The sequence below is a fragment of the Morchella sextelata genome (genome assembly GCF_020137385.1).
Source record: "Morchella sextelata strain SCLS chromosome Unknown scls_10, whole genome shotgun sequence".
Classification (NCBI taxonomy): domain Eukaryota; kingdom Fungi; phylum Ascomycota; class Pezizomycetes; order Pezizales; family Morchellaceae; genus Morchella; species Morchella sextelata.
The window spans coordinates 208,660-236,115 of record NW_025408625.1 but is presented as its reverse complement, the minus strand read 5'-3'; the positions used below and the strand labels follow the sequence as shown (position 1 = coordinate 236,115).

General features: G+C 48.3%; 8 protein-coding genes across 8 annotated transcripts; 1 reads left to right on the top strand and 7 right to left on the bottom strand.

The window, feature by feature from the left end:
- Positions 1-47: 47 nt before the first annotated feature.
- Positions 48-3,587, bottom strand: H6S33_001042 (uncharacterized protein; the record flags this gene model as incomplete). Its single annotated transcript, XM_044832831.1, has 1 exon — positions 48-3,587. One exon carries the CDS (start codon positions 3,585-3,587, stop codon positions 48-50), a length of 3,540 nt encoding a protein of 1,179 aa, XP_044694009.1.
- A 4,992-nt stretch (positions 3,588-8,579) lies between these two features.
- On the bottom strand, positions 8,580-10,432 carry H6S33_001041 (uncharacterized protein; the record flags this gene model as incomplete). The annotated part of the gene is made up of 8 exons (XM_044832824.1): positions 8,580-9,378; positions 9,433-9,605; positions 9,656-9,759; positions 9,824-9,891; positions 9,948-10,048; positions 10,106-10,114; positions 10,179-10,205; positions 10,262-10,432. The coding sequence occupies 8 exons, from the start codon at positions 10,430-10,432 to the stop codon at positions 8,580-8,582; spliced, it is 1,452 nt and encodes a 483-aa protein (XP_044694008.1).
- A 1,404-nt stretch (positions 10,433-11,836) lies between these two features.
- Positions 11,837-12,856, bottom strand: H6S33_001040 (uncharacterized protein; the record flags this gene model as incomplete). Its single annotated transcript, XM_044832813.1, has 2 exons — positions 11,837-12,371; positions 12,432-12,856. 2 exons carry the CDS (start codon positions 12,854-12,856, stop codon positions 11,837-11,839), a joined length of 960 nt encoding a protein of 319 aa, XP_044694007.1.
- Positions 12,857-13,616: 760 nt separating this feature from the next.
- Positions 13,617-14,973, bottom strand: H6S33_001039 (uncharacterized protein; the record flags this gene model as incomplete). The annotated part of the gene is made up of 4 exons (XM_044832802.1): positions 13,617-14,364; positions 14,432-14,543; positions 14,612-14,721; positions 14,798-14,973. The coding sequence occupies 4 exons, from the start codon at positions 14,971-14,973 to the stop codon at positions 13,617-13,619; spliced, it is 1,146 nt and encodes a 381-aa protein (XP_044694006.1).
- A 1,597-nt stretch (positions 14,974-16,570) lies between these two features.
- H6S33_001038 (uncharacterized protein) lies at positions 16,571-16,999 on the top strand (the record flags this gene model as incomplete). Its single annotated transcript, XM_044832791.1, has 3 exons — positions 16,571-16,686; positions 16,825-16,915; positions 16,985-16,999. 3 exons carry the CDS (start codon positions 16,571-16,573, stop codon positions 16,997-16,999), a joined length of 222 nt encoding a protein of 73 aa, XP_044694005.1.
- A 324-nt stretch (positions 17,000-17,323) lies between these two features.
- On the bottom strand, positions 17,324-18,049 carry H6S33_001037 (uncharacterized protein; the record flags this gene model as incomplete). The annotated part of the gene is made up of 2 exons (XM_044832780.1): positions 17,324-17,333; positions 17,397-18,049. The coding sequence occupies 2 exons, from the start codon at positions 18,047-18,049 to the stop codon at positions 17,324-17,326; spliced, it is 663 nt and encodes a 220-aa protein (XP_044694004.1).
- Positions 18,050-19,158: 1,109 nt separating this feature from the next.
- H6S33_001036 (uncharacterized protein) lies at positions 19,159-21,014 on the bottom strand (the record flags this gene model as incomplete). Its single annotated transcript, XM_044832769.1, has 3 exons — positions 19,159-20,484; positions 20,540-20,646; positions 20,717-21,014. The coding sequence occupies 3 exons, from the start codon at positions 21,012-21,014 to the stop codon at positions 19,159-19,161; spliced, it is 1,731 nt and encodes a 576-aa protein (XP_044694003.1).
- Positions 21,015-23,879: 2,865 nt separating this feature from the next.
- H6S33_001035 (uncharacterized protein) lies at positions 23,880-25,525 on the bottom strand (the record flags this gene model as incomplete). Its single annotated transcript, XM_044832757.1, has 5 exons — positions 23,880-24,322; positions 24,416-24,483; positions 24,578-25,136; positions 25,219-25,255; positions 25,346-25,525. The coding sequence occupies 5 exons, from the start codon at positions 25,523-25,525 to the stop codon at positions 23,880-23,882; spliced, it is 1,287 nt and encodes a 428-aa protein (XP_044694002.1).
- Between the last annotated feature and the right edge of the window lie 1,931 nt (positions 25,526-27,456).

Genomic DNA, 27,456 nt, shown 5'->3' with positions numbered 1-27,456 from the left:
AAGGGGTATCGCATAAACCCCAGCACCCGCACGCAAAAAATCAAAACTTAAACGAAATGTGGCCAGTACCCGCCATCCGTATCTCTCGTCGTCACATACGTCTTCCTCGGTACATCCCTCATACTTATAAATGCTTCCACCAACAGGAAGACTGTGCACAGCAGATAGACAAAGATCAAGATCCAGAAGATCTCAAACAGGATCCTCTCCAACCAGTACAGCGGCCAACTCATCATTCTTTTCATCGGCCCGTGATTCTGCGCAAGCTTCTTCTGCTGCCAGTTCCGGGTGATGTCGCCTCTCCCGGCATGGATTCGGAGAAACATCATACGAAGTACGCTCTGGTCGTAGAACCGCGTCTCCCACATTGCGCGAAGGAACCGCTTGTCGTAGTTTGTGGCGGCTACCATACAAGTAAAGATAACGGAGGTGACAACGATGGCGATACATGCGGCGCGCCATAGCCAGGCTTCGGTTTCGGTGGGAAAGTGGATGGGCCATGCTGGGATATGCATCGCGCCGTTGGAGGCGAGCATGATTCCGATAATAAACATATCCCGCGCGCTCTTGTGCAAGTTGTCATCGTCGACTCCTTCTGCATATTCGCCGCCATTGTTTCCAGGAGTACCTGCACGGGCTTCACCCCCACCCGCACGTTCGCCTGCACCCTCACTCTCACGTTGGCCTGCGCCCTCGCCCCCACGTTCGCCTGCATATCCGCCCTCGCCCTCGCGTCCACCATCACGTCCGGCCTCCTGCCCGCCCATAACGCCACCGGAGGCTGCGGCTCTGCCTTTGCCTTTTTCACTGTACTTGCCTTTGTAGAGCCAGCCGTGACTTTTGTCGCGGATGACGATGTATTCGCTGACATCATATACAACTTTGAGTAGCAAGTTTGGAAGTCCTGAGCGGGCTCGTTCGGTCATCTGGTAAGATCTTGAGAACATATTGTATTGTCTGCTCTCTTCGAATTCCGGTGCTTCCTCGATAGGCGGACCTTCCGGAACAAGCGCACTTGTATCATGAGGCGAGTCTGGTGGGCCCATAGCAATTGTCCTCGGCTCGTTACTGCCTAGAGATGCTTGATCCCCTTGTCGCGGATATAAAATGATTGGCAAAGGCTCGGCCACACTGAGAGGTTTCTGCCACCAGAAGTAGTAAAGTACGAACATAAACAAGACTTGCGTTATGATATGAACCTCGAGAATAGTGATTGGCAGCCCCGCAGACCCGCGCCTAATACACTGATAAAGAAACCATGTAGCTTGGCAGAGGACCAAGGCCTTAGCCATGGAGCTTGCCTTGCCTTTATCGGTGATTTGACGTCTATCGAAAGATTGTGGGTCAATCCGTCCAGAGCGGACATAATGCTCGAAGCCTAGAGGCGTCAAGACGGTCTTGTAATCCTTCCCTTCCTTCACAAGGAAGCCTCCCGCCAACACAAAGAATGCACCTTCCATCCCGAGAGAATCCGGACACTCCTTTGTTACTGGAAATCTCTCAATCCACATGGCATGAAGCCTTCTCGCTTTGCGCCACTGGCCGAAAGAGCACAGCATCATAATCTCAGGGAAAAGCAGAGAAAGTGCCATCCAGGATAGGCTATACTTTGTTTGAGCAACAGGATTCGAGTTGGCGAGAATGTTGGGATGTACTGAAATCCATAGACAGAGGAGAGTTGTGGCAACGGAGCTCAATATCACACCGACAGTACCACGCCCTTGGGGTTCTGGCTGGAATCCACCACTAAATTCAGCTGGAACTGTAGGTGAAGGCGACGGACATTCCGCGGCGTCACTACCAGGAGGTGTGCTTGGGTCGGCGGCCAAAGAACGACTTGGTGCACTGGTTGGTGTAATAGTTATAAAAGCAGTGATACTATTCGTGAGTGTACTTGCTGGAATTGAGGTACTCTCCGTAAGTGTTATGAAACTTGTGATTGTCGCGCTTTCTGTTACAGTAACACTCAATATTGGGACGCTATCGGTGACTGTTTCTGTAACAATTGTTGTATATGTTTGCATTGTACTCTCTGTTGCTGTTACACTATCCGTAGCTGTAATACTGTCTGTCGCTGTGATAGTGGTGGCTTCGGTGATCACCATACTTTGTAAGAGCACTGTGCTATCAGTGATAATGGTACTGTCTGTGACCATTGTGCTATCGGTAATCATCGTACTGCCTGTGACCATCGTACTATCTATGACCATTGTACTCTCAGTGACCATCGTGCTCTCAGTGACTACCGTGCTCTCAATGATGATTGTACTATCGGTGAGCATGGTGCTATCGGTGACCATCGTGCTATCCGTGATCATTGTACTGTATGTGACGAACGCACTATCGGTGACAACGGTACTATCTGTGACCATCGTGCTCTCGGTGACCATTGTACTGTCTGTGACCGTTACACTGTCCGTGAGTGTTACGCTGTCCGTGAGCGTTACGCTGTCCGTGAGCGTTACGCTGTCCGTGAGCGTTACGCTGTCCGTGAGCGTTATACTATCTGTGACCGTGGTACTATCCGTGACCATTGTGCTATCCGAAATTATTATGATGTTCGTTATCGCTGTACTATCGGTAAGGGTTATGCTGTCTGTGACTGTGACACTATCCGTGATCATCGTGCTATCGGTGATTGTGGTGCCGTTGATAATCAGGGTGCTGTCTGTGATTGTGGTGCCATCGGTGATCATGATACTGTCTGTGATTGTGGTGCCATCGGTGATTGTAGTACTGTCTGTGATTGTAGTGCCATCGGTGATTGTGGTGCTGTCTATGATTATTGTACTATATGTGACCATGGTGCTATATGTTACGTAGACCCTAAAGATGTCCGTAATGCTGTTTGTCACTGTGACAGTGACGCTATCAGTCTCTGTAACTACTGTTGTACGTGTGATAAGAATGTTATCAATAGCAGTAATAGTTGTGATATCCGTTACAGAAACAGTATCGGTGTCTGTCACATAACTGTTATGAACATCTGTGCGTGTGACATTATAGGTATCAGTCACTATGGTGCCATCCGTAGCCGTGGTCTCGCATGTTTCAGTAGTCGATGTAGTGGTGCAGTCCTCGCTATAGCTCTCAATTGGTACATAGTATTTACTCGTGATGTCGTAGATCCCCTTAGAACTTTTTGGGAATGCGATAGCTGGGGATGGTGTGTCAATTTGGGCCGATAGACTGCTGATGTACGAGGACACGATATAAGCTGATGCAGACTCCTCGCCCGAAATTGATCCTGTGATCACCGCAGGGATATCTATGCTCGTAGGTGCAGTGTAATCCTTGCTTGAGATATCAATGAAGACACTCGTTATCAGAGTGCTGTCGGTGAATGCAATCTCATTCGTTATTGTAGTACTGTTCTCGCTCAAAAAGTCGCTTGCCGCTGCAGGACTCTCGAAGGGAAGTGAAATGTCACTCGTGATGAAACCCTCGCTTAATGGGTCGCTCGTGATAATCGGATAATCGGACTTTGGGAAGGGATTCTTTGCCAGAGGTATAGAGAGTACCGGGATCGCCGAGAGCGCAAAGTATATGAAGGTAGACAGCCCCCCGGACACAGCATGTTGTAACATCTAGAAAACTTAATGTCAGGTATAATCCCCCAGAAATCGTTTAAGAGACTTCCAAACCTAATGTTACCGAGGCGACGGCCTTGGGTTGCAAGGTTTCGCAAGGTATATCCTGTACACAACTTTAAAACCTTAACTCTTTCACTGAAATGATTATATTATCATACCACCAGAGCCTCAAATCAAGCTTTAACCAAAAATCTCTGACTGAAGAAATATGTAACTCGAACTTTGACACACGCTAGCTGTATCAAGAACAAAATGTTTGTTAGCTTCATCGGGGCGAATGAGTGACATTTTGATGAACGTACCTCAATTCCTAAATCTCAAGTACATAGTTGCTGACGCCCCTCGAATCTCTCATACTTTTGCAGGAACCTCCAGTTCTTAAGAGCCAGCACTCTCACATATGAGCATTGAATGACCTCCATCCTGCACAGCGCGGCTATTCACTGTCCAATCGGTACATCCGCCGTCAGTGTTGTTTGGATAGGGTAGAAGTATGCCAGCAATTTTTGCTCTTCTCCTCCTTCCCGTGTTCCACCTCACCTTTCTTTTGTTGATAGCTGGATTTGAAAGGTATCGCGAAGCTGACCAATTAGTAGATACTATGGATCGAAATCACCCCCTGTTCATCTGCTTTGGGAACGAAGCTGAACAAAGTGCCCTAGACGGCTGCCTGAGATGCAGGGCAACTGAGACTGATTTTGAATTGCCGGATTGATCGATTGGGTTCCAGTGTGAGACCTAGATAAGTCAACATTATTATAGTACGTATCTTTCTATATATTGAAGGGCCCTACCCTGGTCCTGAACTTGAACACAGCTGCACTTGTGAAATTTCTCTGTTACCACTCACTCGAATGGAGGACTTCCCGTAAGCGACAGAAGCTGTTCTACCCTATTTGTTGTTCTCGTCGCTGCAGTTGCAAAGGATAGGTCTATCGTTAATTAGAACCCACTCTGAGGTCGTTTGGTGAGGTTCCTACTTTCTTTTTGTGCTCGTTGCAACGAATCCAACCTCTTTCCGCAACCAGACTAGCGACTAAATGGAACAGCGTTTTTAGTTATCGAATAGACGCCAAGCAGACGTATCACAACATCAGCCTAACCCAAACAACTAAAAAAAAGTAAGACTGCGCGCGCGTCGTCCAACAGCATCCATCATGCGCAGATTAATCGACTGGACGGCGATGAGTGCTTAATCGACCGATCAAAGAAAAAAAAGTGACGGATCATTTATGGCTTCGGATCATGTATCTCTCCCCCGCTATTGCCGGCTCATGGCTGGACGGAACTGTACGGGCTGTACCTACAAAAGAGAGGACGTCGTATTAAGATATAGCTCAATCCGGTATTGTCCCCGTTCAAACTCTCCCGAAAGGGCATTTTTTATTTTTTTTGAGGATGGGAATGGTCCATTTGACTGATCAAGAAATGGTATTCCGGGGATCTGCTCTTTCCCTCACATCCAAGATCTCCATAGCACATGCATGCGCCTTGTGCATTTTTAAACTCGCAAACATGTAATCCATGAGAGTCCACCATGCAAAACGAGTATGGTGCGCACACTCTTAAAGGTGACACGGCGATATCTGGAAGTGGAACAATCGTGGCTGCAAGGTGAACTTCAAGGCCAATGAGAGGGCTTATTCCTAGCCACTATGCTGCATTCCTGCCGCAATTCACTTTTGAGGGGGGTATAAATGGGTATAATACTGTTCCACTTTGCTCAGTCTTGGCGCCTTTTACATACAAAAATCCGCAACTTCAAACTCTTATAACTTTTTAACTAAAGTAGATATCAAAAATCTGGAAATAAAAACTAAAGTTCATCACTAGTACTACACTTTTTATTTACCGATTTTTTTTTAATTTTTTTTTGGCAAAGTTATAAGCCCTTGACTTTTCGCCCGATTTTCGTCACCTTTAACAGAGGGCGCACCATATATCCAATTCGCTGATCGACTTCCTGCAAAACCCATCTCTCTAGATTGTAGCCACAGTGGCCAAGCCTACTCGCGCGAGTGGTCTGGCAGCCAATAAGAGCTCACGTTTTTGCACTATTCAGATCAATTACCTTTTTTGTCTGAGCGGCTTCAATCCGGCAGCGCGAGTATAGTCGACTGGTCTTTAGGCTCGGGCTCTGAGGCATCTAGGATATCAGGCGTTGGTTGGCCCTAAAGCAGGACCCTGGGTTGGATACTTCACGATCACTTTTTCAGACTAAAATAAGCATTTGTTAGCGGTGCAGGTCTCTCCTTGTCAACGCCATTTAGTTTGAGTCCGGAATCACGATCCTTTATCTATGGCCTGCCAATGCCACAAACGTCCTTTTGTATAAAGAGGCAAGTACCCCTGCACTTAAGGCGTTCTTCGGAAGAAAGTAACAAGTGCTAGGATTGCGGTCTGTACCATAGCCAGTGTGCCTTACTAGTGCTTTACTTACTTTGACATGCCGGATCTCTTACCGTTTCGTACAGGTTTGCGGGCTGATATGTTATGCTTCTTTTCTTCACCAAAATTTATTTGCTGTCTTGTCTATGTTATCTTTTGAAGGGCTGTGCTCATAGAATACGCTTACGATAATAAGGTGCGACTATACGCATCATCGGTAATTAGAAAGATTACATGTACTTGAGTGTTACCGGCGTGCAAGAAGAGTTTGGTAAGAAGCTTTGTTGTCCCTGCATCGTTTCCTTGAGTACTAGCTAGTTACAGTGAAGATCGGGGGCACAGAAAAAACAAAAAAAAGCAGAGGATAAGGGCTTAATGCACCTATCCACATCTGTAGCCACACGTTCAGGTACTTTATGTACTTAGGCAAAGAGCTCTTGAATTTAAAATCTCGGGCCGAAGAGTGGGGTGGGTGACCACGCAGAAAGATTGGTACATGCCCACAAAGTCTCATCTATGGCTGCCAACTTATATTACAAGGTCGTGACGGAGACGAAAAATCTAGGGTTTGTGGTCTCAATAGATTGCAAATTGAGGTCCTGGAATATAGGAAGTGGAGTAAAGTTTGTTGTTTCCATAGCCTATCAAAGAGTTGTATTGAGATAGGTTGCTTGTCATAGGGTCAGCTGAGTATTTGATAAGTCACCTAGAGGCACAGTCTGTATAAAGCTTGGTGCTGATTGCTACTCTACTACTATTCGGCGACCACATTCCTGCAATAATCACTACCCGCGTACCAGGATTAGCACGCTCCTGTTGGCGCAAACACCGAGCGGCCCGGGGTAGTGTAAATCACGAAAATCATTTTTCTTTTCCTTTATTCACGAATCTGAATGTACATATGTATGTACCTAAAATGTTCTGGGTTGGTTGCAGGATGATCTGACAGGAGATGACAGGTTGAGGCACCAGCCACACGACCAAGCAATATCAAAGCCATATATCCTTGGAGTATATATACCAGCCTCCCAACCAATCTTGCTTAACAATCTCTATTGCTTTTCTCTGGTTTCGTGTGCGCAGGAGTTGGAAGATCGATATATCATATAAGAGTACGCGCGTCGACTGAGCATGAGTCCTCCGGCTGATCAGCATTCAGAGATTATCGGGATCGGAGGACTACATTGGTCCGGGGCTCCGAAGTGTACCAGGCGATGATGAGGAGTAAAATCCATACGCGGCCTCAGTAGCTAATTCATTACTCAAAATCTTGCCTGATGTGTTGGCTAAGCTATTATTGGGATAGCCTTTCGTCACACAAATTGACAAACTGAGGAAAAGCATGTTAGCCACTGTCCAGGTTTTACAGTCAGATTGGGGGCATTCAAGTAACGAGCATCATGGGCCAGTCCACGGATCACATCGGAGCCGGCTCAAGACGAGCCGAGATTCGAACTGTTGGGAGGAGGATTTTGAGCAACCAAGGAAGAGTTAAACTGCCTTGGACGCTGAATGCAATTGCAATGCCAAGACATGAAACATTGAAAGATAGCGGAGAGCGTTCCGGCTGGCAGAAACCTCAGGGTGCATGTTAGTGAGAGGCGTTCCGACCCCAATGTACCTCATATCTCCAGGGCTGAGTTGAAGGATTAGATGTAGTACATGTATGCTGCTCTAAGAAGAGAAGACGGTTCTATTGGTGAGATGATATAGATTTTAGGCATGGAGCTGGTCCGAGCCTCCACAGCACCTACGTACTCACTACATCACACAGGCAGGGGTTAGTGCTAACACACCTGACTATGCCAAGATTTATACCGTGAACGTGCATTCGAGTGACGTCGCATGATCATGATGAAGTGACGAAAGACTCCGAAGGGTGAGTCGCATTCACACTCTTTCTCGTTGGAGATGGTCCTCGACTACATGTATTCTACCAACACTTTCTGGAAAGCAACTGGTCCACCTGTCGCTAAAGAAATATACGGATGGCACATCGTCAATATCAGCGGATGCAGGTAGTTATTCCGATCGTCTCAATCGGTATCTTGTCTCTTGGTGGCAGGGGAGAACAGCATTTGAACTGAAATTTACGGCTAGCTGGAGTTGGGCTTACCGACTGACATGCTTAAGTGCCATCTCAACCAAAAGGCCACGGTGCTTTGAGTCGGTTTTGCTGGCTAATTGGCTCGCTTCTCCATAATTTTGGATACTGGTAACGAAAAAAGAGTCTATCTCGTCAATCTTGGAGCAATTTTGGGTAGCGTTCTGTTGGGTGGGGGGCATCTCATGTCCAATGTCAACTTTGCAAGATGAAATAATGGCACTATGTGGATACTTGTCCACAGGGTACAAGGTATACTCGAGAAATAAAGTTATCCTCGCATTCGCAAGCCTTAGAAGATGACATACATAAACAAAACCATAGATCCACACCAGTTCATCAATTTCATCAACACAAAGCCTCAAACCCCCTCGCAGCCTCAAACCCCCTCGCAGCCTCCACCTCCACCTCCACCTCCACCTCCACCTCCACCCGACACCCACATCCACATCCACAAACTACAATCCTCAACACCACAATATTAAGCCACACACCTAGTAGGCGTACAACATCACGCCCTCATCTGAACTCTCTCTAATCCTCTTATTCTCTCTCATCAAGACTGCCCTCAAAATCCACGCACACACCACGACTCCCGCCGAAAACGACGCACTCGATGACATTGCCATTATATACCTCGGTGCCCCACTATCTGGCCATAAATATGGGCTATACACAAAGCTGACATTTCCTAGTGTATTCACAATTGCGATCGTGACGGCCTTCTTCTCCGGCGTCTGTCCCAGCACCTGCCCGCACCACGACATGCAGATATTGTTGACGCCATACGTAGCCGCTGTAAAGATCATCATTGCTACATATCTGGCAGCGACGTTGGTCGTGCTCATACTCAAGATGAAGCCAACAATAGCAATCACCTTCGAGACAGTGATATGCCAGGTACGTTCATTGTACCTTCCGGAACTCCAGCAGACCAGGATATTGGTGAAGCAGGCAAAGAGATACGGAGGGCATGTGAGGACAAGAGTAATTGTCGTGCTGAAGCCTAAGGTTTTGACGACACTAGGGAAGAAGTTTTTAAACCCGTTGGCAGTCAGATGGAAGTTGTACATGAGGCAGAAAATCCATGTGCGGTAGTCGAACACGGCCTGCTTAAACCCTTCCCAGGTGCTGGAGCTGCCGGACGCTTCAGTTGTGTCACGGATGATGCGATCATGGGCGAGTTGCCGTTCGGCGGGGCTGAGCCAACGCGTGGTGAGAGGTGTGTCTGGAAGAAGGTACATTGATACAAGTGCGATACCGAAAGTGATGGCACCGGTGATGATGAATAACCTGGTTATTTTGGTTAAAAATGAGGATCGTTTTGGACACTGAGCTGGGCTTTACCATCTCCATCCTTCAAGACCACTCTTTCCGTCCATGCCGGAGAAGATTCCAGCTGCAATCAAACCTGCGAAGGCGTTGGAGCCGATGTTTCCGGTGTAGAAGATTGCCATTCTTGCGGCAACTTCCTTACGGGTGTAAAAGCTAGTAAGAATATACAACGCCCCGGGATAGTACTGTCATTATGTTAGCTTGAGGGACTGACACTTCTGATACGCAGACTCACGGGAGCTTCAGCAACACCCAGAAAGAATCGAAGGATGAGCATTCCATGGTAGTTCTTGACTAGACCAGTCAGGCCAGAAATGATCGCCCAAACCGCCATGAAGCCTGATAAATATATCAGTATATTTCTAATTGTCTATGTGTCTATGGGATTTGGCTCGAGACTCACCTCCCATATAGAGTGACGGGCGAACACGAGTAAGGATCATGTTGGAAGGGACTTGACCGGCGAGATAACTATTCTTCCGCAGTTAGTTAAGGTACCAGCTATTACTGGAGAAAAGAAGATTTACCCAACGAAGAGAATAGAAATACATGTTTGGTATTCGCTACCCTTCATTTTCAGGTCTTCAGCGAGGCCGTCTAGTTTGCCGTTGACAATTGCATTTCGGTCCTGGGAAATCATTAGCCATCCTGAATACTCGAAATGGCAGTAATCAGGAAACCATACCAAGAAATTCTAACAATAAAATCCTATTAGCATTTCCCCTTTTCACACTAGGATGTTTCAGGAATCCACTTACCAAGAAATACATCAACCACAAAATCGGCTATCCAGTCATTTCTCGTTAGCTGGGCTCAGGCCAAGACGATTCACAACACCCACCAAAATGGTCAAATCCAATTTCTTCACCAAAGCAATCTCCGCCGGATCCGTTTTCATAATCGGGGCACCCGAGTAGTCCCTCTCCACCGGTGGAACCTTCTCCATCTGCTCCATACTTCCAGTCTCCTTCTCGATAGATGTTCTTGCAACAGCGACTTGCTGCGGTTCCATCTTGGCTCTTTCTTGGCTGGGTGTTTGTATCGATCTATATAAAACGGACTCGATCTCTCGGCGCTGGTATACGCTGAGCTGATGGAGTGGGAAAAAATATGTGGACTCGACGGGGAACTTTATCTACATACCAAGCTTCTTTGCCCCTTGAGCTTAAGCGAACAGAACCTGGGTGTGTGTTGTGTTAGCTTTGTGTGGGGTACGGTTGTGCCAGTGACATGCATGCGTGCGTGCAACACAACACTCAGATCTGTTCGTATCCGAAAGCCTTTTCCGATCCGGCTATCTCCTCTGGGGCAAAGGGGGGTAAGTAGCCGGTCCGGATACTGTCTAGGCTACATGCGTGTATGTACGTAACAGGGTGTTTCCGATCCAAGTATAGCTATGAATGTACCCTGAGCAATATCAGGGGCGTCTGGTTATCTCCAGAAGCACCGAGTTCTGTGGGAACGGTCATTACAAGGCGCGATGCCGTCCTTACCATAGATGCAGATCAACATTGGATCTACATTCACTTAAAGTTACGGATTACTTCTTGATAGGGAAGACATTATATATGGACAAGTAATCATTTCTAGGCATTACTAAACCTAAGGGAGATAGGAAGACCGGTTCAAGCACAAGGAGATTGCGTAAAGAGCACTATATCGCAGTCTGAAATTCCGATATAAAGCGTGAAACTGGCTAATCTATCTTGATTTGATCGCTGTCAGGCCAGATCTGATTAGTTTAGGCCTCGGGAGTTTCAGAATAACTGCAGGCTGCATGAGTTGTCTGTCCACCGTCATTACAGCGTGGGCGTCTAGGATGGCACGAACGAGATCTACCCTTTACCGGAGGGAGATGCCGATAGATGTTTGGGAGGCCGTGCATCTTGGAGACATTACGAGCCGTTAAGCTAGCGACATACTGAGCCGCGATCTTGACTGCGCCAATGATGGTCTCTAGAGAATTGGGCTATAGATTACTGCTGGCCATGGCGGCTTGGATCATAACCTTATTTCAACATCAAAAGTGGCAGAAGTTGAGTGATTGTTGGAGCATGAGGGGTTTTTCGGATTTCAATCACTCTAAATTTGGAAAGAGCTATTTTATAATTATGATTATAGAATAGTGGATTTAGGATTAGAACTGCATTATCTTGGGATTATTATTTGAATCATTCGTGCTTCGTGATGGACTCGGCGCTAGCACGCCGAGTGCGGGTTGGTGACTGAACTTATGCCCAATCGGGAGTAGGTTTGTCTTTTATGCACAACTACTAACTTGCTTGAGGGATATATAATGCAGATATCAAAGGCATGGCACGCAACCTTATGTCCAGGAACCCCTCTCCCGTTATATTCACATTTTGGAATAATTGATATAGTTACATGTTTGTTTTTAAACCATGGCCGCACCACATCACAACGACTTTTCCACGCTCACCAACTCCTCAATCGTCTGTTCTACTGCCGCCCAATTACCACCAATATCCTTCACACAGCCCTTAATTGGCAGCCTCCCACCCTCCAGATTCCCCATCCCCAGCACCCTGGCCACACACTCCTTGATACCCACCACGGCCCACTTGACGCACACCAGCTCACTTGCCTTACTCACCAACCACTGGAGTTGCCTCGCCTCCACCAGCGCCTCCTCCGTCATCGGGAGCGTAGTCGCCAGCTGATATAGCCTGACGACGGTCTTTGGAAACGTTGCTGCAAGACCATCTATCACACCGGCGCCGCCAACCATGACAACGGGTAGGAGCTGCTGCCCCTGCCCGCTGTACAGCCGGAACATCTTATGGGCGATCTTGGGTGAAAGTGCAACCTGTGCGTGGTGCGAGATGTTGCCGTGTGAGAACTTGGCGCCGACGATGTTGGGGTGCGTTGAAAGGCGCTCGAACGTCTCCATGGAGATCTGGATATTGTTTGATACTCCGGGGTAATGGTATCTACACACAAATACACAATTAGCCCACATATTCAACATAAACACCAAGAACACAACTCACATCAATATCGGCAGCGGCGACGCATCTGCAACAGCACTATACCACGCCTCGACATTCGCCTGACTCACCTGCCCCGCAAAATACCCTGGCGCCAGCACGAGCCCAAACTGTGCGCCCGCCTCGCCCGCCTCCACCAGCAGCTCCACCGTCTCGCCCACCGTCCCCGCCATCGTCCCCGCCATCAACGGATATCCCTCGAATCCATTCTGATTCAGCGCAGCCCGAACGGCGCTTATCATCTCGCTGCGTTCGGCGCGCGACAGGTGCACGGCCTCTCCCGTGGAGCCCAGCAGCACGATGCCGGCGATGCCGTTGCGCACGAGGTGTAGTGAGTGCGCGGCTTGAGTTGCGGTGTCAAGGGCGCCGGTGGGCGTGAAGAAGGTGGGGACGGGGACCCAGACGCCGGGGGTGGGGATGGAGGGCATTGTTGCGTGTGTGGGGGGGAGAGGAGGGGCGAGTGAGATGTGGTGATTGGGGTTGTGGGGTGAGTGTGTAGGTAGGTATGTACTTAGGTAGGGAGAGAGATAGTTAGATAGTGAGTGATAGGTAATTCTCTGCCTGCGGATACATCTTAAATATCATATATGCAATTTTTTGTGTTTGTTTTTTTGAGTGATGATGCGTAGCCGCCGGGTATAGAGCAGGAGCTGAAAGTTTTCCGGGCCGGTTCCGGGCCGGGTATGTATGCTGCTGTAGGTACATAAGTGGGTGAGTTTTGAGTGGGCAGCATAGTTGTATAGCCGCGGCATTTCCGGCATGTAGGGTGTAGAGGACTCGCATGGCCGGCGTCTATGGTGGGGGTTGAATGCGGTGATTGGTTGGTGCGATGGTACATGTAATATATCATTGATGACAAGCGATATATGGGATGAACACCTTGCTAATGCTTGGTATCTAATATCATAAGGAAGGTGGGTTATAATCCGTCCTCCTTGCACGCAATTGTAGTTGGGGATAGATTTTGTATATTGATCTTTTGGTGGAAGTGTTTGGTGGTGTAACTCTGCGAGATTATCTAGATAACAATATTACCTAGATTTGGGGTCTCTGTATTTACATAACTAAATAAGAGAAAGAAAGACATCTACGATTACTAGTCGATTTATTTGCAAAAAGATTTGATTTATTTGCAATTAAGTTTTCCACACTCTATCTACATCTCCAGACACATCAAGCTACCAATCCCTACCATTCCCTAATACTCCCATCCTCCCCCACAAAACCCCCACTCCTCCACGGCCTCCCCCTCCCACTCAGCCTCCTCACCGCCTCTTCATCCACCTCAATTCCCAACCCCGGTCCCGCACACACCTTCACAAAGCCCTCCGTCACCTCAAACGCCTCCTTATTTGTCACATACGTACCGATATCCTCCTCCCCCGCCTCCGTGTTATAGTGGATCCCCAGCGACATCTCCTGTATCACGTGGTTCTGCGTCGCCGCCGCAACCTGCAGACACGCTGCGAGCGCTATGGACCCCAGCGGGCAGTGCGGCGCCAACGCAACATCAAACGCCTCCGCCATGGCCGCAATCCGCCGTATCTCGGAGATGCCGCCGACATGGCAGATATCGGGCTGCAGGATATCTACGCAGCCCAAGAACGGCTTCACATCCCACCGGCTGTACAGCCTCTCTCCCAGAGCGATGGGGGTTGTCGTGAGACCCGCCAGCTCCCGGATCCCCTCGGGGTGCTCAGATAGTAGTGGTTCTTCGATGAAGAGGGGGCGATGGGGCTCGAGGAGCTTAGCGAGCTGCTTGGCCATGGGTTTGTGGAGGCGGCCGTGAAAATCGATGCCTGCGTCGAGGCCGAGGGATTTGACGGTTTGGAGGCGGTCGACGCAGGAGTCGAGGGCGGTGGGAGAGTCGAGCCAGGCGATGTCGCCGGTGGCATTCATTTTGACGGCGCGGAAACCTTGGGACATGCGTGCTTCGCTGCGGTAGGGTGTCAGTATCATGTGAGTGGGTTCGCGGTGGTGAAGAGGTCAATGATTGAGCTTACGCTTGGAGTTTAACATCGGATGGTTTGTCGCCGCCAATCCAGGCGTAGACTTTGATCTTCTCGCGGACCTTACCGCCGAGAAGCTCGTAGATGGGGACGTTGAGGCCACGGGCTGGACGTAGAGTAGGTTAGTATTATCCATAAAATGGGTGCGCGGAGGCGGGTGGGTTAGAGCTTTACCTTTCAAGTCCCAGAGCGCAATATCAATCCCCGACAGCGCAGACTGGAATACGGGCCCCCCACGGTAGAACCCAAGTCTCCAAACACTCTGCCATATCTTCTCAATCTCGCTGTTCTCAATGTTAGCACTTACTCTCTAAACTCCGAAGAAGAAGAAGAAGAAGAAAAGAGTTATGTAATACACACTTTGCTTCACACCCTACAAGGCGCTCCCGTAGCTCCTCCAGCGCACCCTCAACAGCCTCCGTATGGCCCTCCAGCGACGCCTCGCCCCAGCCGTAGCCGCCATTGTCGGCTGTGATCTTGACGTATAGCCAGCGCGGTGGTACACGGAAGTACTCAATGGTGGTGATTTTGGGCATTGTGTGCGTGTGTATTGGATACTACTTGCGGAGCTGGAGGCTCAATGTTGATTTGATTTTGCTGGTATATAGGTATGCAAGTACATACATATTTACACATGTATTTAATGCCATTTTTTTCCTTCGGGAGGGGGTGGGCTGCTTTTCCGGCGTAGGCGCCGGGGCCGGCACGGGTATGAGATGCTCTGCGGCTAGGTGACCGGCTGTGGAGGGGCGGATATATATGTATGCAGGTTCCCCGCGTTTTGGAACGCGGGTAGAGGATGAGTGCATCTCAGGGAGGTGCGTAATGTTTGCCTACATAGGCAGATAGGTGTAACGTTTGGCGAGAGGTCGGCGTTCGGGGTGTTGTTTATTAATTAGTAGAGAGACTGGTTTGGGGATAGCGCTGCGGTGAGTTACTTGGCGGGGGGTTCTGGTGTTACTAATATTTGGACCGCACCCAAAACAACAACTTAGGTGTCTGGGTGATCATATGAGGAGACACTATTGACTGGATTCTCGGGGGTTTATCCGGAGAATAGTGATAGGTGTACCTAGAGCTATGGTGGCCCGGTTAGAGTACCCATCTGTAACCGCAGCTAGAATTAAGGTACATATATCCCTCTTTATTTGGCTGTGTGTGGTTGGATTAGAAAAGAGATGACGTCCTATCCTAGGATCCTTTCTGGCTCCATGAATAAAGAAGCAAATGAGCAAGTATAGCGGGAGACCGTGGCCTCAGCTACACACACCATTGGTGACCGGCCACCAAGCACGCGTCACTCGCCAGCATCTCTAACTCTTGATATTTCTCAGTAAACCTAGCCCTCTAGTGCGGCTATTTCTCCGGTGCTGTCCACGCTCTAGTGTAGCTATCATAGGCAGTTCGATTTCATCTCCATTTCTGCGGAGCGGGCTGCGAATAATTCCACGCTTATTTATGGTCCGCTGCGCAGGGAATACACGGTGAGCCGCAGCGCAGTATCTGGTTAAATTTCCAGTAGGAAGGAAGGGTTAGATGGTAAAATATGGCAATGCTCTATCGATTTGGGGGCACATACCATGACAGCCCGGTATAGAAGCCATAACACATCTATAGGTAGTCTAGGGGAAAGATTTCGGAGTTAAGCATTCCGTGTAGTGGACTATACAACCGGTCTGGTCATCACTATTCGTGAAGCGAAATGTTTTGTGGGCTTAAAGTATGTGAATTGTTGATAACTGGTTTCATTGATGATCGAGAAGAAAGAGAGGTTTCTTCATAATCGCTTCTTAAAATCTTATCCTTCACTATAAGAGGACACGTATTGGAGACATAGCTCCCGTGTCCTAATACCACTATCTCCGCTAGCGCTATAGCCCAGTCATCTATACCATGCTTCTTGTATGTAGTCGTAAAATAAAGTAGAGCACTGTAGACCTCCTCTCACCACATTAGTGGTAGGATCAAGAGGTTCCGGCGGGGCTTGGCTCACATGCTCTCACTCGGGCTGGTCAATCGTCTTTCAGGGCTGAAGTGCTGTATTTCGAGATGGGAAGTTTAGTCAAATCTTGAAGCTGATATGTAGCCTGGGGGGAACAGCTCACAGAAAGAAGAGCTCGTGCTCAAAAATACATGATACGTAAGCTTAGGCCTATGTCGAAGCCTTTGGTATATCCGGCCTTGGCGCTGTCACAAGCAACTCTCGCACTCCTCTTCATCTCTCGTGTACATACTTTGCCACTTCGCCGGTGAGTGGATCTTCCCTATCTAAAACAAATACGTTACAGAGTTGCTGCTAGCTGTCGAGGCGGCCACTCAGCCTGTGTGGAAGATATGTTACTCTTTACATGTTCAGGATCTGAAATTAAATGTTTATTTGGATTTAGCTGGGAATACTTTCTCCCTGGCTCGATAAAGCGGGATGGTGACAACGTCAGTTACTGTTCATCGAACGGCGTTACGGCAATCTTAAGGGTAGTGAGTTGACTCATATAGCTTACAGTTATTGCTAAATGCATCTCAAATCAGCTGACAAATTGTATGGAGGTTCATCACAGATAAGCTCGAGGTATCCTTCGTTTTATCTGAGATCCAGTTCTTATGCATACATATGTATATTCGTTACATCGTTGACTGTAGGTACAGGTCTCCCATCCACCTATGACCAAAGCTTATGAATCCTTTGCACAGCTGCATCCAAGGTTTCAAACAAACAAATAGATTGAGAACAAGAACGAATGGGTGGGACTGAAAATAAAACACCCAAAACAAATAAAATAAAAAAAAGACAACCATTTACTCCCACAATGCATTATTCATAGGGACACCCTCGAGGGTCACCGTTTCCAGTAAGTATTCTCCCCCCTTATGCATGTTTCCCGAGCCTTAATACGAGCTATTTTGCAAGGTCAGCACATGCGCAAGGCCGGACGCGGGACAACAGATATATGTAACTTACATCCTCACGTTACTAAGCGCCTTCCTGATACTGGGTGGATTCAGTATCATATCCTTTGTACTCGGCGGCTTAATCTCCCTCTTTCTATTCCCAAATCGATCACACACCTCCTCCAGCGGGACTCCCTCCTGCTTCGGCGGGCTCTTAGTCCTCCCCCATCTCTTCCGCCCCTTCTCGGCCTGGATCATCGCCCTCTCTTTATCAATCTCCCTCTCCCCCTCCGGCAAGACCTCCGGCGCCCGGCGACGACCAAACCGGTCGGGAATACTCGACGTCACGATATCATAATTCGGGGGAATTCCCGGCGAGGCCTCGCCGGGGGATGTTACGGGTGGGAGAAGAGATGAGTAGTGCTGAGATCTACTACTAGCCGGGGAAGCTGGAGTTTCAAAAAGGGGCGAGTAGTGCTGGTGGTACTGGCGATGCGATTCTGGTACTTGGCTTGAAGATGATGGGGAGCTTGGAGGTTGTGGTTTTCGCCTACTGGGAGCTTCTTCTTCTTGCTGCTGCTGTCTAGAAGCGGGAACCTGCTGTCCCGCTGCACTGGCCTCTGCTACAACTTCCTCGTATGATGGTGGCGCCTCCACTTCGCTGTTGCCACGGCCGGCTGGAGAAAACGGGTCCAACCTCGTGTGTCGCGGGATATCACTCATTCTCGATGTTGGGGTTTGTATACTGCGGTGGATAGTTGAGCAACTGTCGTGGGAATGAGATCTGGTGAAGCTCGAGCAATGAAGATGTAACCGTTAGGATCCTGTCCATCCGCAGGACATCACCGAGTTTATATTACAGGTTGGTTGGGGGCTGCTCCGCCCGCATCACGTGAAAGATAGGCTGGGTGGTACGCTTGGCGGGGATGATCCCACCTTGGCGGTGAGCAAAGCCTCCGCACTCCACTCTTTAATCGTCTGTTAGCAGCACGAGCTCTTCTCTATTAGGTAACGATGACCAGATGATCCGCGGAACTAGAGACTAGAACAAGGCTTAAATTTGCGGCTTTGGAGGAGTTCATTGCGGTGAAGAGCGGTGAATATTGAAATTCAAGCTCATGCTTGTGCTGGCCATGGCGGTAGTTCAGGTAGGATAATGTAGCCGAAGATCAAGTTATATGGTTGGGCCCATGAGAATTGGAGCCATGGCGGGGTTTAAATAATTGCTTCTCCATGTCCTCAAGATACCTCGGTGGGGAAACGGATTCACGTCTGAAACGATACCGGAGAATTTGAAAGTTGGACTTCTATCCAAGTGGAATGGTTAGCAGGAAATACAGGTTTACAATCTGCCCACACTGCTGGATAAGTACCCTTTTACATACTACTCGGAGAGCAATTACATACTGACTCGAAGAAAGAAAAAAACGGTTCGTACTACCAATCATATTTTTCACCTTATCTACAGAAAAATAATATTCGGATCAAGGGCCGCATGGGCAAGGCAGACAGGCCATTGGAGCGTTGGGGTGATATGAGACCAGGCATGGATGATTTAAGGATTCGGAGGCACGGCGGAACGAATTCTATCATCTGCATGGAAGTTAAATATGTCTCAGAGTTGCTTTAGGGTTTAATTTCTGAGTGCATGTGCGCTCAGGCCATATGATCATCTCAACGTGTGAGGTGTGGCTCAACCGATATTTGCACAGAATATCACTCGGAAAGCAAAGCTTCACCTCTTTTTGTTTCAAACCGCTATTAAATATTACTAACACTATGGGTACGGTATATGACTACATGTCTAATTATCCGGAACTGACAGCGACCTTCTAAGCCTCGCACAGAATTCCGTCGGTCTCCACCCAGTCCTCACTACCAACACCAGTGTGCGCATAGAATATTGAGTTAGGATCACGGAGCTTCTTGACAACATAAAGCCCGGGGTAGTGGGATCCATAGAACGACTGCTGGAAGTTGGGCTCGTTGTAAGCCGCCTCAGAGAGGTAGGCACCGGCGCCGGGGGTAATTTCCTGGATCTTTGAAAGATACTCGGTGACCCAGTAGTCACGGAGAGCCTCAACCTCCGCCGGTGTAGAGCCGGTCGGAACAATGTATCCAGAGATGACGTGGAGCCCATTCTGCCTCCATGCAGGGTTGACAGCGTTGAGAGACATCAAAGCCCCAGCCTTGTACTCGGGCTGAATACTGAACCCGACAGCGGTGAGTCCGGTGTTGGTTAGGTCTTGGAGGTATGACATAACGCCCTCGGTGTTCTTCTCGAGAACCTTTCGGGGAACCAGACGAGAGATAGTCCCGGACTGAAGACCGGCAGGCTCAGGCCCAAATGAGTAGTACCAAGCATCGTAGAAGCCCTTGTACTCGGTGGCGGTCGCGTTGTAAGTCACTCCGAGGGACTCAAGAGTGCTGTAGAAGTCTTTGAGAAGGCCATTGACCTCGCTGACAGTCATATCAGGAGCAAAGATGGGGATACAGCTGAGGGAAGTATTGGAGGTCATGTAGTAGGTGTAGATGCCCATATCAGCCATGTTTGGAAGAACCTCATGGAACGCAGTCACAGCCTTCCAGAAGTTTTCGTAGTTGGAAGAGTTGAAAGTCAATGGCAGAGTGGTCACCGGGATGTCCTTCCATGTCCTGACGGTCATGCTGATGACAACGGCGAAGGTTCCTCCACCACCACCGCGGAGAGCCCAGAAGAGATCGGGGTTTGAGAGAGGTCCAACCTTCCTGTAAACACCGTCTGCAGTGACCACTTCCATAGCAAGGACCTGGTCTGCGGCCATACCGTACTTGGAGGAGAGAGGGGAGTGGCCACCACCTTGGATGTATCCACCAATGAAACCGACAGTCTTCTGCTCGCCACCGACAAACATAACACCCTTGGCGTTGGCTTTGGCGTAGGCTTCCTGGACTTCGATACCGGCACCGACCTTGGCTGCAGTTCCCTTGTATCCGAGAAGGGGCTCAGAGTATGAGTCGTAGAATGTTACATCTTTGAGGTTATGGGTCCAGAGAGAAAGAGCTCCGCGTGCGGTACTCTTGCCCAAGAAGTCGTGACCGGTGTTCTTGACTACGAGTCTGATGTTGTTTTTACGGGCAAAGTTGATACCGGCTTGAACATGGGTGTAGTCGGTCACCTAAATGAGTGAGTTAATAAATATCAAGAGAGGAAGAAGAAATGGCTTTGCTTACATTAATAGAGTATGATGGGTAGAAACCCTGAGTACAGCTAGCAGTAGGGTCTGATGTTGGCAGACAAGTGTTATTTGAAAAGAGTGGCGCCATAATTGAAGCCGGGTCTAAGATCAAATATTAATCAATCTCTCCTGCTAATAGTAATATTCGCTCAATTGGGAATGATTCTCTTACCAGAAACATGCAGAGAAGCGGACATCCAATTATCAGTAACATATGTGCATTTCTCCGCATCATAGTCGGGTTCCGACTCGTAACATACGGACGCCAATGGCACAACCTTGATCAAGCGACCCGAAACAGTGGTATTCAGGGCCGCCCAATCAGATTCTGAAGGCCATGCTGCATCTGTTGGTGAAATTTTGCATGAAGATGCTGTACGGGGTTTGTGGACTGCTGCAGCAGAGGTAATATCAAAAAACGCAGCAATAGCACCAAAGAGCAGCGGTGTGCTGACACGAATGAAAACCATTATGGGGGCTAAATAACGAGAGAAAGAGGGTAGGAACTGGATTAATGACCGTTGCAAGTGATTGAACCGGTTTGCAGTGGATGGAGAGCTCCAATCTATGTGGAAGATCTCAGAGAATATATACTGGTTCTACAAGGCCGGCCACGCGCGTTTTCCACGTGGGGAGGGAGCGGGTGAGTAGGGATAACGAAAGCCATCTTCGAATCTCGCGACCGCCGCATCTACTGCCGGATTCCTTTGAAGCCCTAACGATTCCCCAGCTATCGCCTTTGGTACAAGGCATCATCCTCGGTACTGCTCGCTACGAGAAGCTCAGGTAGAGTATGGGTGGTACTGTAGTCTAAGAGTAGCACTGAGTGGTATCCACCCATACCTACTAATGTGTGTACCTACTCCCCCTTGTCGTGAATCCAGTTGCTGCCACACCAGTAACGAGTAGATGGTATGGTTCCCCTGGTAATAATTGAATCTGCTAATGCGGAAATGTACTTTTAATTTCGATTAACAGGGGCAGCGATGGGTTCATATTTGCCTACTATCGTGAATGGGGCTTCTGTTAGACGCCATAGGCGTCAAAGGTGGTACGACCCCCAATTATTTAATAATTTGTGGCGTTCTGGCATGCGTAATGTTCCTAATGCTCTACCCGGAAAAGGGCTTTCTGCAATAATGGTATGGAAAGATTTAGATGTCCCGGAACCCGTTATTTGGAATCTGGAAGCTGCCACGCTGTTGTTGACAGATGAGAACGGCGGTATCTTCCTAGGCCCTGGTCCTAGAAGATCTCGATCGAATGCGCGCATATCTGCAAGTTCCCAATGAACATGACCGAGGAAGCTGGAGGTTGGTACGATTCATATAACCCTTTTATCACAGTGAGTATTCTTAGATATGTGAGGTATCTAGGCACTTTACTATAAAGTACGTACTCTAAAGTGAGTGGGTACATATATTTGCTAAGGAATCCACCATGCCCTGTCAAAACCGATTATCTATCAAGTCAATCATATGTGTGGCCACACCCTGCCTGCCTGCAGAGCCCCCTCTCTTAGATGTACCTTAATATTTGACTTGCGCCTACACTATAGGAAACGTTACCAGGATTCCACTCGACGGAGTGTTCCTTCCGAGCAAACTTCATTTTACTCTTCAGATTCATCTGTGGGCTACATATGTATGTTCCAAAGGGAGGAAGTATCGGCACATAAAATAGGAGCCGACCGATACCTCTCTAAAAGCTCTAACTCTACGCCTCCCTTCTCGCGACCGGTAAATGTATACGTAGGAGGACGGCGTTATTTGGCCCGATGGCTTGGGCTTGGGCCCTGGGGGACGACCTTTGTGTAGTTTGCCCTTGGTGGCGCGCGCTCTCATGTCCTACTCTGGGGAGACATCGTGCATATAACTCTGCAGAGTACGGCAGGTAGATAATAGAAGGTTCCGAGTTCCGAGAAGGTGGGGCAAATGACAGCTTGGTAAGTGTGTACAAACCTCTAGTAAACCGGTGGTAAGTCTTCGATTTTGTCCCAATTTATACAAATTATTACTTACCCTGGCCTGCCTTTCTCCCCTGATACTGATATGATAGAGTGCCTAGCTACTAAGCTAAATACAAAAACCGAATTATTAAGGCCTAGCAGATATGTTAGGATATCCCGAACTACCCTGACCCCACTAAGCTTAAAATGGAGTTTCTAATAAGGATGCTAAGCCCGCTCTTGGACCCTGCGGGGTGCACATGTCTCAGGTCGTTTATATGCATGGAAGCGATAGCAGTGAGCTAGTCTTTGGCTCTGTAGGATGTGGCATTTTCGGTGGATCCGAACCGTCTTCTTTCAAAGGCGTTTTGCTGTACTCTACCTGAGAGGAGGTGGGCTCATTTTTACGCAGCAGAAAACAACAATCCTGGTGCCTTAATCTTAGCCACGTAGGTATGGACATACCTACTTCATATATACTCTGGATCTATAAGACATGGCGTGTGTGTGTGCGTGTGTGCTTTAAGCTAGATTTTCTTACAAGAGATCTTATAGGTGCGCAATGTACTTACTACCTGGGCAGATATGTATGTGCTCGTCATGACCACACTCTTATAAATATTTCCCGGGTAAAAAAACAGGGGGAAAAAACGCACAGAGATGTCTCGGAAAACACGAACCTACTTGAAACCGCGCAAACAATAAATTCCTCTGCTGTATATCAAGGATGGAAAATGCAGCATTTTTGAGTGCGGTGGACATCGAAATTAATATATGGGTCCTTTGGCGCCACTGATTCTCCTCATCAGCAGCCATGTCTTATCTGCGTGGACGCCCCACTACAGCTAGCTCTTGCCACTAGTGCATGCTTCTGGTATGCTCTCCCGATAGATCCTTAGGTAGTTGAGTCACGGAAGAGCCCTGCTTGAAGTCAGGTCATCATGAAAGTTTCTATTGACAATTCCACCAATTTCACGCTATTGAATTCATGAAGTCACTGTCGGCTGAGGCTGTCACTAGCTGTTCATCATGTCAATCGGGAGTGATCCATTAAGCGACGAGTTTTCAGTTAGTAGGTATTCTACTTACTAGACGTATATAGGATGGCCCATTGGGGCCAATTACACATATAATTGTCTTGCATACATAATAGGGCGACCTACTGCGTCAAGCATGGTCTACCGCGAAGAGAATTGTCAACAAAGTAAATTATTCATATCTACAAGAAAAAAAGGATCACCCAATATATCTTCCTTCAGACCTAAAGGGGAGGTTTCCTATCATAATATTGAGCTTCTTGCTCAATGGTTATGGCGGGAACAGAAACCAAATTCCCAAGTACTTTTTTCCAAACAGCGCAATATTAAGCAAGGTCGGCCGCGGCAAGCTATATCCGGCGCCCACTCTGTATCGTCGAGACACTCTCCCCGCGCTCCTCGACATCCACCGTGATATCCATAGTCTTCGTAATCCCATTCGAGCCGTAATTGATGATGTGCTCCTCGCTCTCATTGTCCTTCGTCGTGTGGCTGTGGTCGTGGTGGTGAAGGTTCTCCTCATCGGACTTACGGCACGTTATTGCAATCCCATGGCCATACTGCGGGTCCGCATTTCCCCCTCCGCCGCCGCTAAGTGACCCCAGGGCATACATGTTGCCTGATTTCTTTGCGGCGCCGCTGAAGCCACTTATGCCACTACTCCCCGTCTTTGTCCGGCCGAACACCGAGGGCAGCACTCGGCCCATCAGGGGCTTGAGTGCCGGGAGCGACGCGCAGATTATCCCGATGTTGTACTCGATGCAGGACCAATTTGAGAGATCGACGCCGTGCCCTGGGGGGTGATATTAGTAATTGCACGCGGGAAATATATATGGGGGATAATTATAATGTGCATTGCGGATTAATTGAAGGGGCATTGGCTTACAGGTCACATCGACTTGTTGAGAAAGACGGAACAAAAGACTGAGACGGATACAACTCGCGATACAAACACTGCAATCACCAATATCTCCACATTAGCGACCCTATCCCTCAACTCCCAAATCCCGGGCAATCAATCAACTACAATGGCAAAGACAATACTCACAATGCCCCCAGGCCCAAAATGAACCCCAACGCCAACTTCTGCGCCATCGGTAGCTTGAGCCTCCACAGCGTCGGCAGCGGCAGCACAAACACAATAAAGTCATTCACGATATTGATGATGGCCGTGCTCTTGAAGAAGGCCATCTGGTAAATACACTTTCCGCCAGGGATCGAGGTGTCGTAGACGAATGCGACCGGCGCGCACTGGAAGATGTCGCCGAGCGTCACGGCGATGCCGAAGGCGATCGAGACCCCGATGACGATCTTGACGATGCGCATGTATTGCGCGTTGGGCGAGAGGCGGCGGTAGAACAGGAGGATGGAGAGCTTGGTCATGAGCAGGATGGGCATGTAGAGGATTTGTACGACGAATGACATCTGCGGGTGTTGGAGCGCATTGTTAGTATTCTTGTTGAAACGAAACGGTGGAGTTGATTTTTGGGATGTGGGTATGATTGACAGCGGGATCCGGGCGTGTGCGGTGTGTACCTTGAGTGAGGGTGCCAATGATAGGTTCGGCGGAACATCCCACAGGTGAAGTCCTGTGCCGTATCGTGTAGCTGCAAAACAATCATTTCTTAGCTTCACGCCCACTCATCTTCAATCCACCCCACTGAGTAGAATAAAGATATTATCACATACCCATACACCCTAATGTAGTCTCAATCACCGCGAACAACTATATCACAGACCCAAATTAGTCTCTCTCCAACAAATAAAAAAAAAGAATAGCAATCCACCATATAAAAAAAAAGAATATTCAACTCACCATAGCCACTGAAATCGCCATATCATCCGTCCCCCAGAACCTCATAATCTTCGTCCTCGTGTAGATCCTCGCCACCACAATCAGGAACGCCAGCACCGTCAGCCCAATCTGCACACCGAGCAGCTCGGGCACTCTTGTTTCCGGGTTGACATAGTTAGGAATAGGCGTCGTCGTTGCCATAGATATCAGCACTATCTCTCTCTCTCCTTCCCTTCTTCTTCTTCTTTTCTATATATCGATATCGATATCAATGATATATCCTATTAGTTATAAAATATAAGCCTTCTAATGACTTAGCGTTACAAAGGCAAGTGCACTGCCAATCGCGGGCGTCCTCCCTCGAAGTAGTAAAAGAGCGACTAACTGGCGGGTTTAGTTTAGTATGAGGCGGTAGAACAGTCGGAGGATGTGCGAAGGCCCATCTCAAAGCCTGGGGGTAGGAGGGAGGGGCAGGTGGTGGAATGATATGGGTTGGGCAGTAGTAATAGTAGTAGTAGTGGGTGGTGGGCTCCATGGAGCTACATATATGGCCAGCAGCTTACTTAGTTTATTAGCTGCTAGCTAGCCCAATATCTTGATACGAAGTGGGGATGGATGGATGGACGGATGGATGGGCTATGGGATGGGGGGCAGCGCGCATGGAAACTCTACAGAAAATTGTGTAAAGTACAGGTAGGTACATTAGGAATGATGTGCCTGATCCCCTCCCATCCAATACCCTCTAGACAGCCCCCCGCCCGCTCATGGGGAGATTTTTACGTTAGGCCAGAGGTGGGTAGGTGTGCCATCTCTTTCATCCATCTATCCATCCCATCCATGACCTATCCCATCCCGTGGGAACGATTACGAGTGGGAGCTGGGTTTGGTGTATGTATGGGTAAAGTTTCCAAGGAAACATTAAATACTACATGTACCCGGTACTGCAAGGGAACAGAAGAGGAATGTCTTGAATTGAGAAGCTGGAGAACCTGCATAACTACTGTCCAGCTCGTACATAGTCTAGAATACTCTCTACCGCCTAATCTGCATGTTCGGATATAATTAAAATCATCTGCATTATCTTTTTTTTTCATTTTTTTTTTCGCCATGTCTACTTGTGCACGTACTCACTCTGCTTTACTCTACCTTAGAGTGATGGGTGGCGATCAGATCGCTTTCGTCAGCATTATCTTACTACCTACTCTACCATAGGAGGCTTTTGAAAAAAAAGTCCTCACACGTATCAATTCTCCCTTGTGTTTTAAAGCACATGTATTTTCGGCAAGTTTTCCTGTGTTAGATCTTGACTTACTTTAGGGAACCGAGATGTCTCTCCCCTCAACTCAATTGTGCATACATACAGTTGGAATACGCGGGGAAAAGAAAAAAAACAGCAATACGATACCTCGGTTGTGGCACTGTCGTTGTTTCTACCACCTAAACTCTGCGTGAATGCAGGCTTTATCCTTGGATAATCTCATGAAACCATCCCATCTAATAACTGGCTCTCTAATCTAGAGTAACGGTAATAATCTGCGTAATAGTCATCTTATGATATACCCATACACTTGGAGGACCTGAGTTAACACCGATAATTGGTTTTGAAAGAGCACTGACCAACTGACCAACTGCAGGATAGAGAGAGAGAAAAGGGGAGAAAATTGGTAATAGGGGACCTTTCGCGATACGACTTCTCCATAATCGTACCATTCTTACTCCCTAGGTAGGTAAATATAAGTGAGCATTGCCAAATTGAGGTCCACAAGTGTTCTGTGTCGGTACGCAAAATGTGGAGCTGAAAAGTGTCACATTTTAATTGATGCCTTTCCTCAACGATTGCTCATCATCATCCCCAAGGAAGCTTCGCCATACCCACGCGACATGCGACCCGGCATCGCGGGAAGCGACTCCTGAGCCGGCCCAATCGAGAGACCGCCAACATTACACAAACCTAACGAACTCGCTAACCACTACTAATTATTCCATAAAGGGTAAGGCGCATCTTCTGCAGCATACGACTGTAGTCTCGGAAATCTTGACTTCAGGGGTGCAAAAGATCAAAACTCTAGATCTTCTCATGGGCCAAGAAATCGGGCCGACTGAGCACCATTTCTAGTGGTCAGAGAAAATAT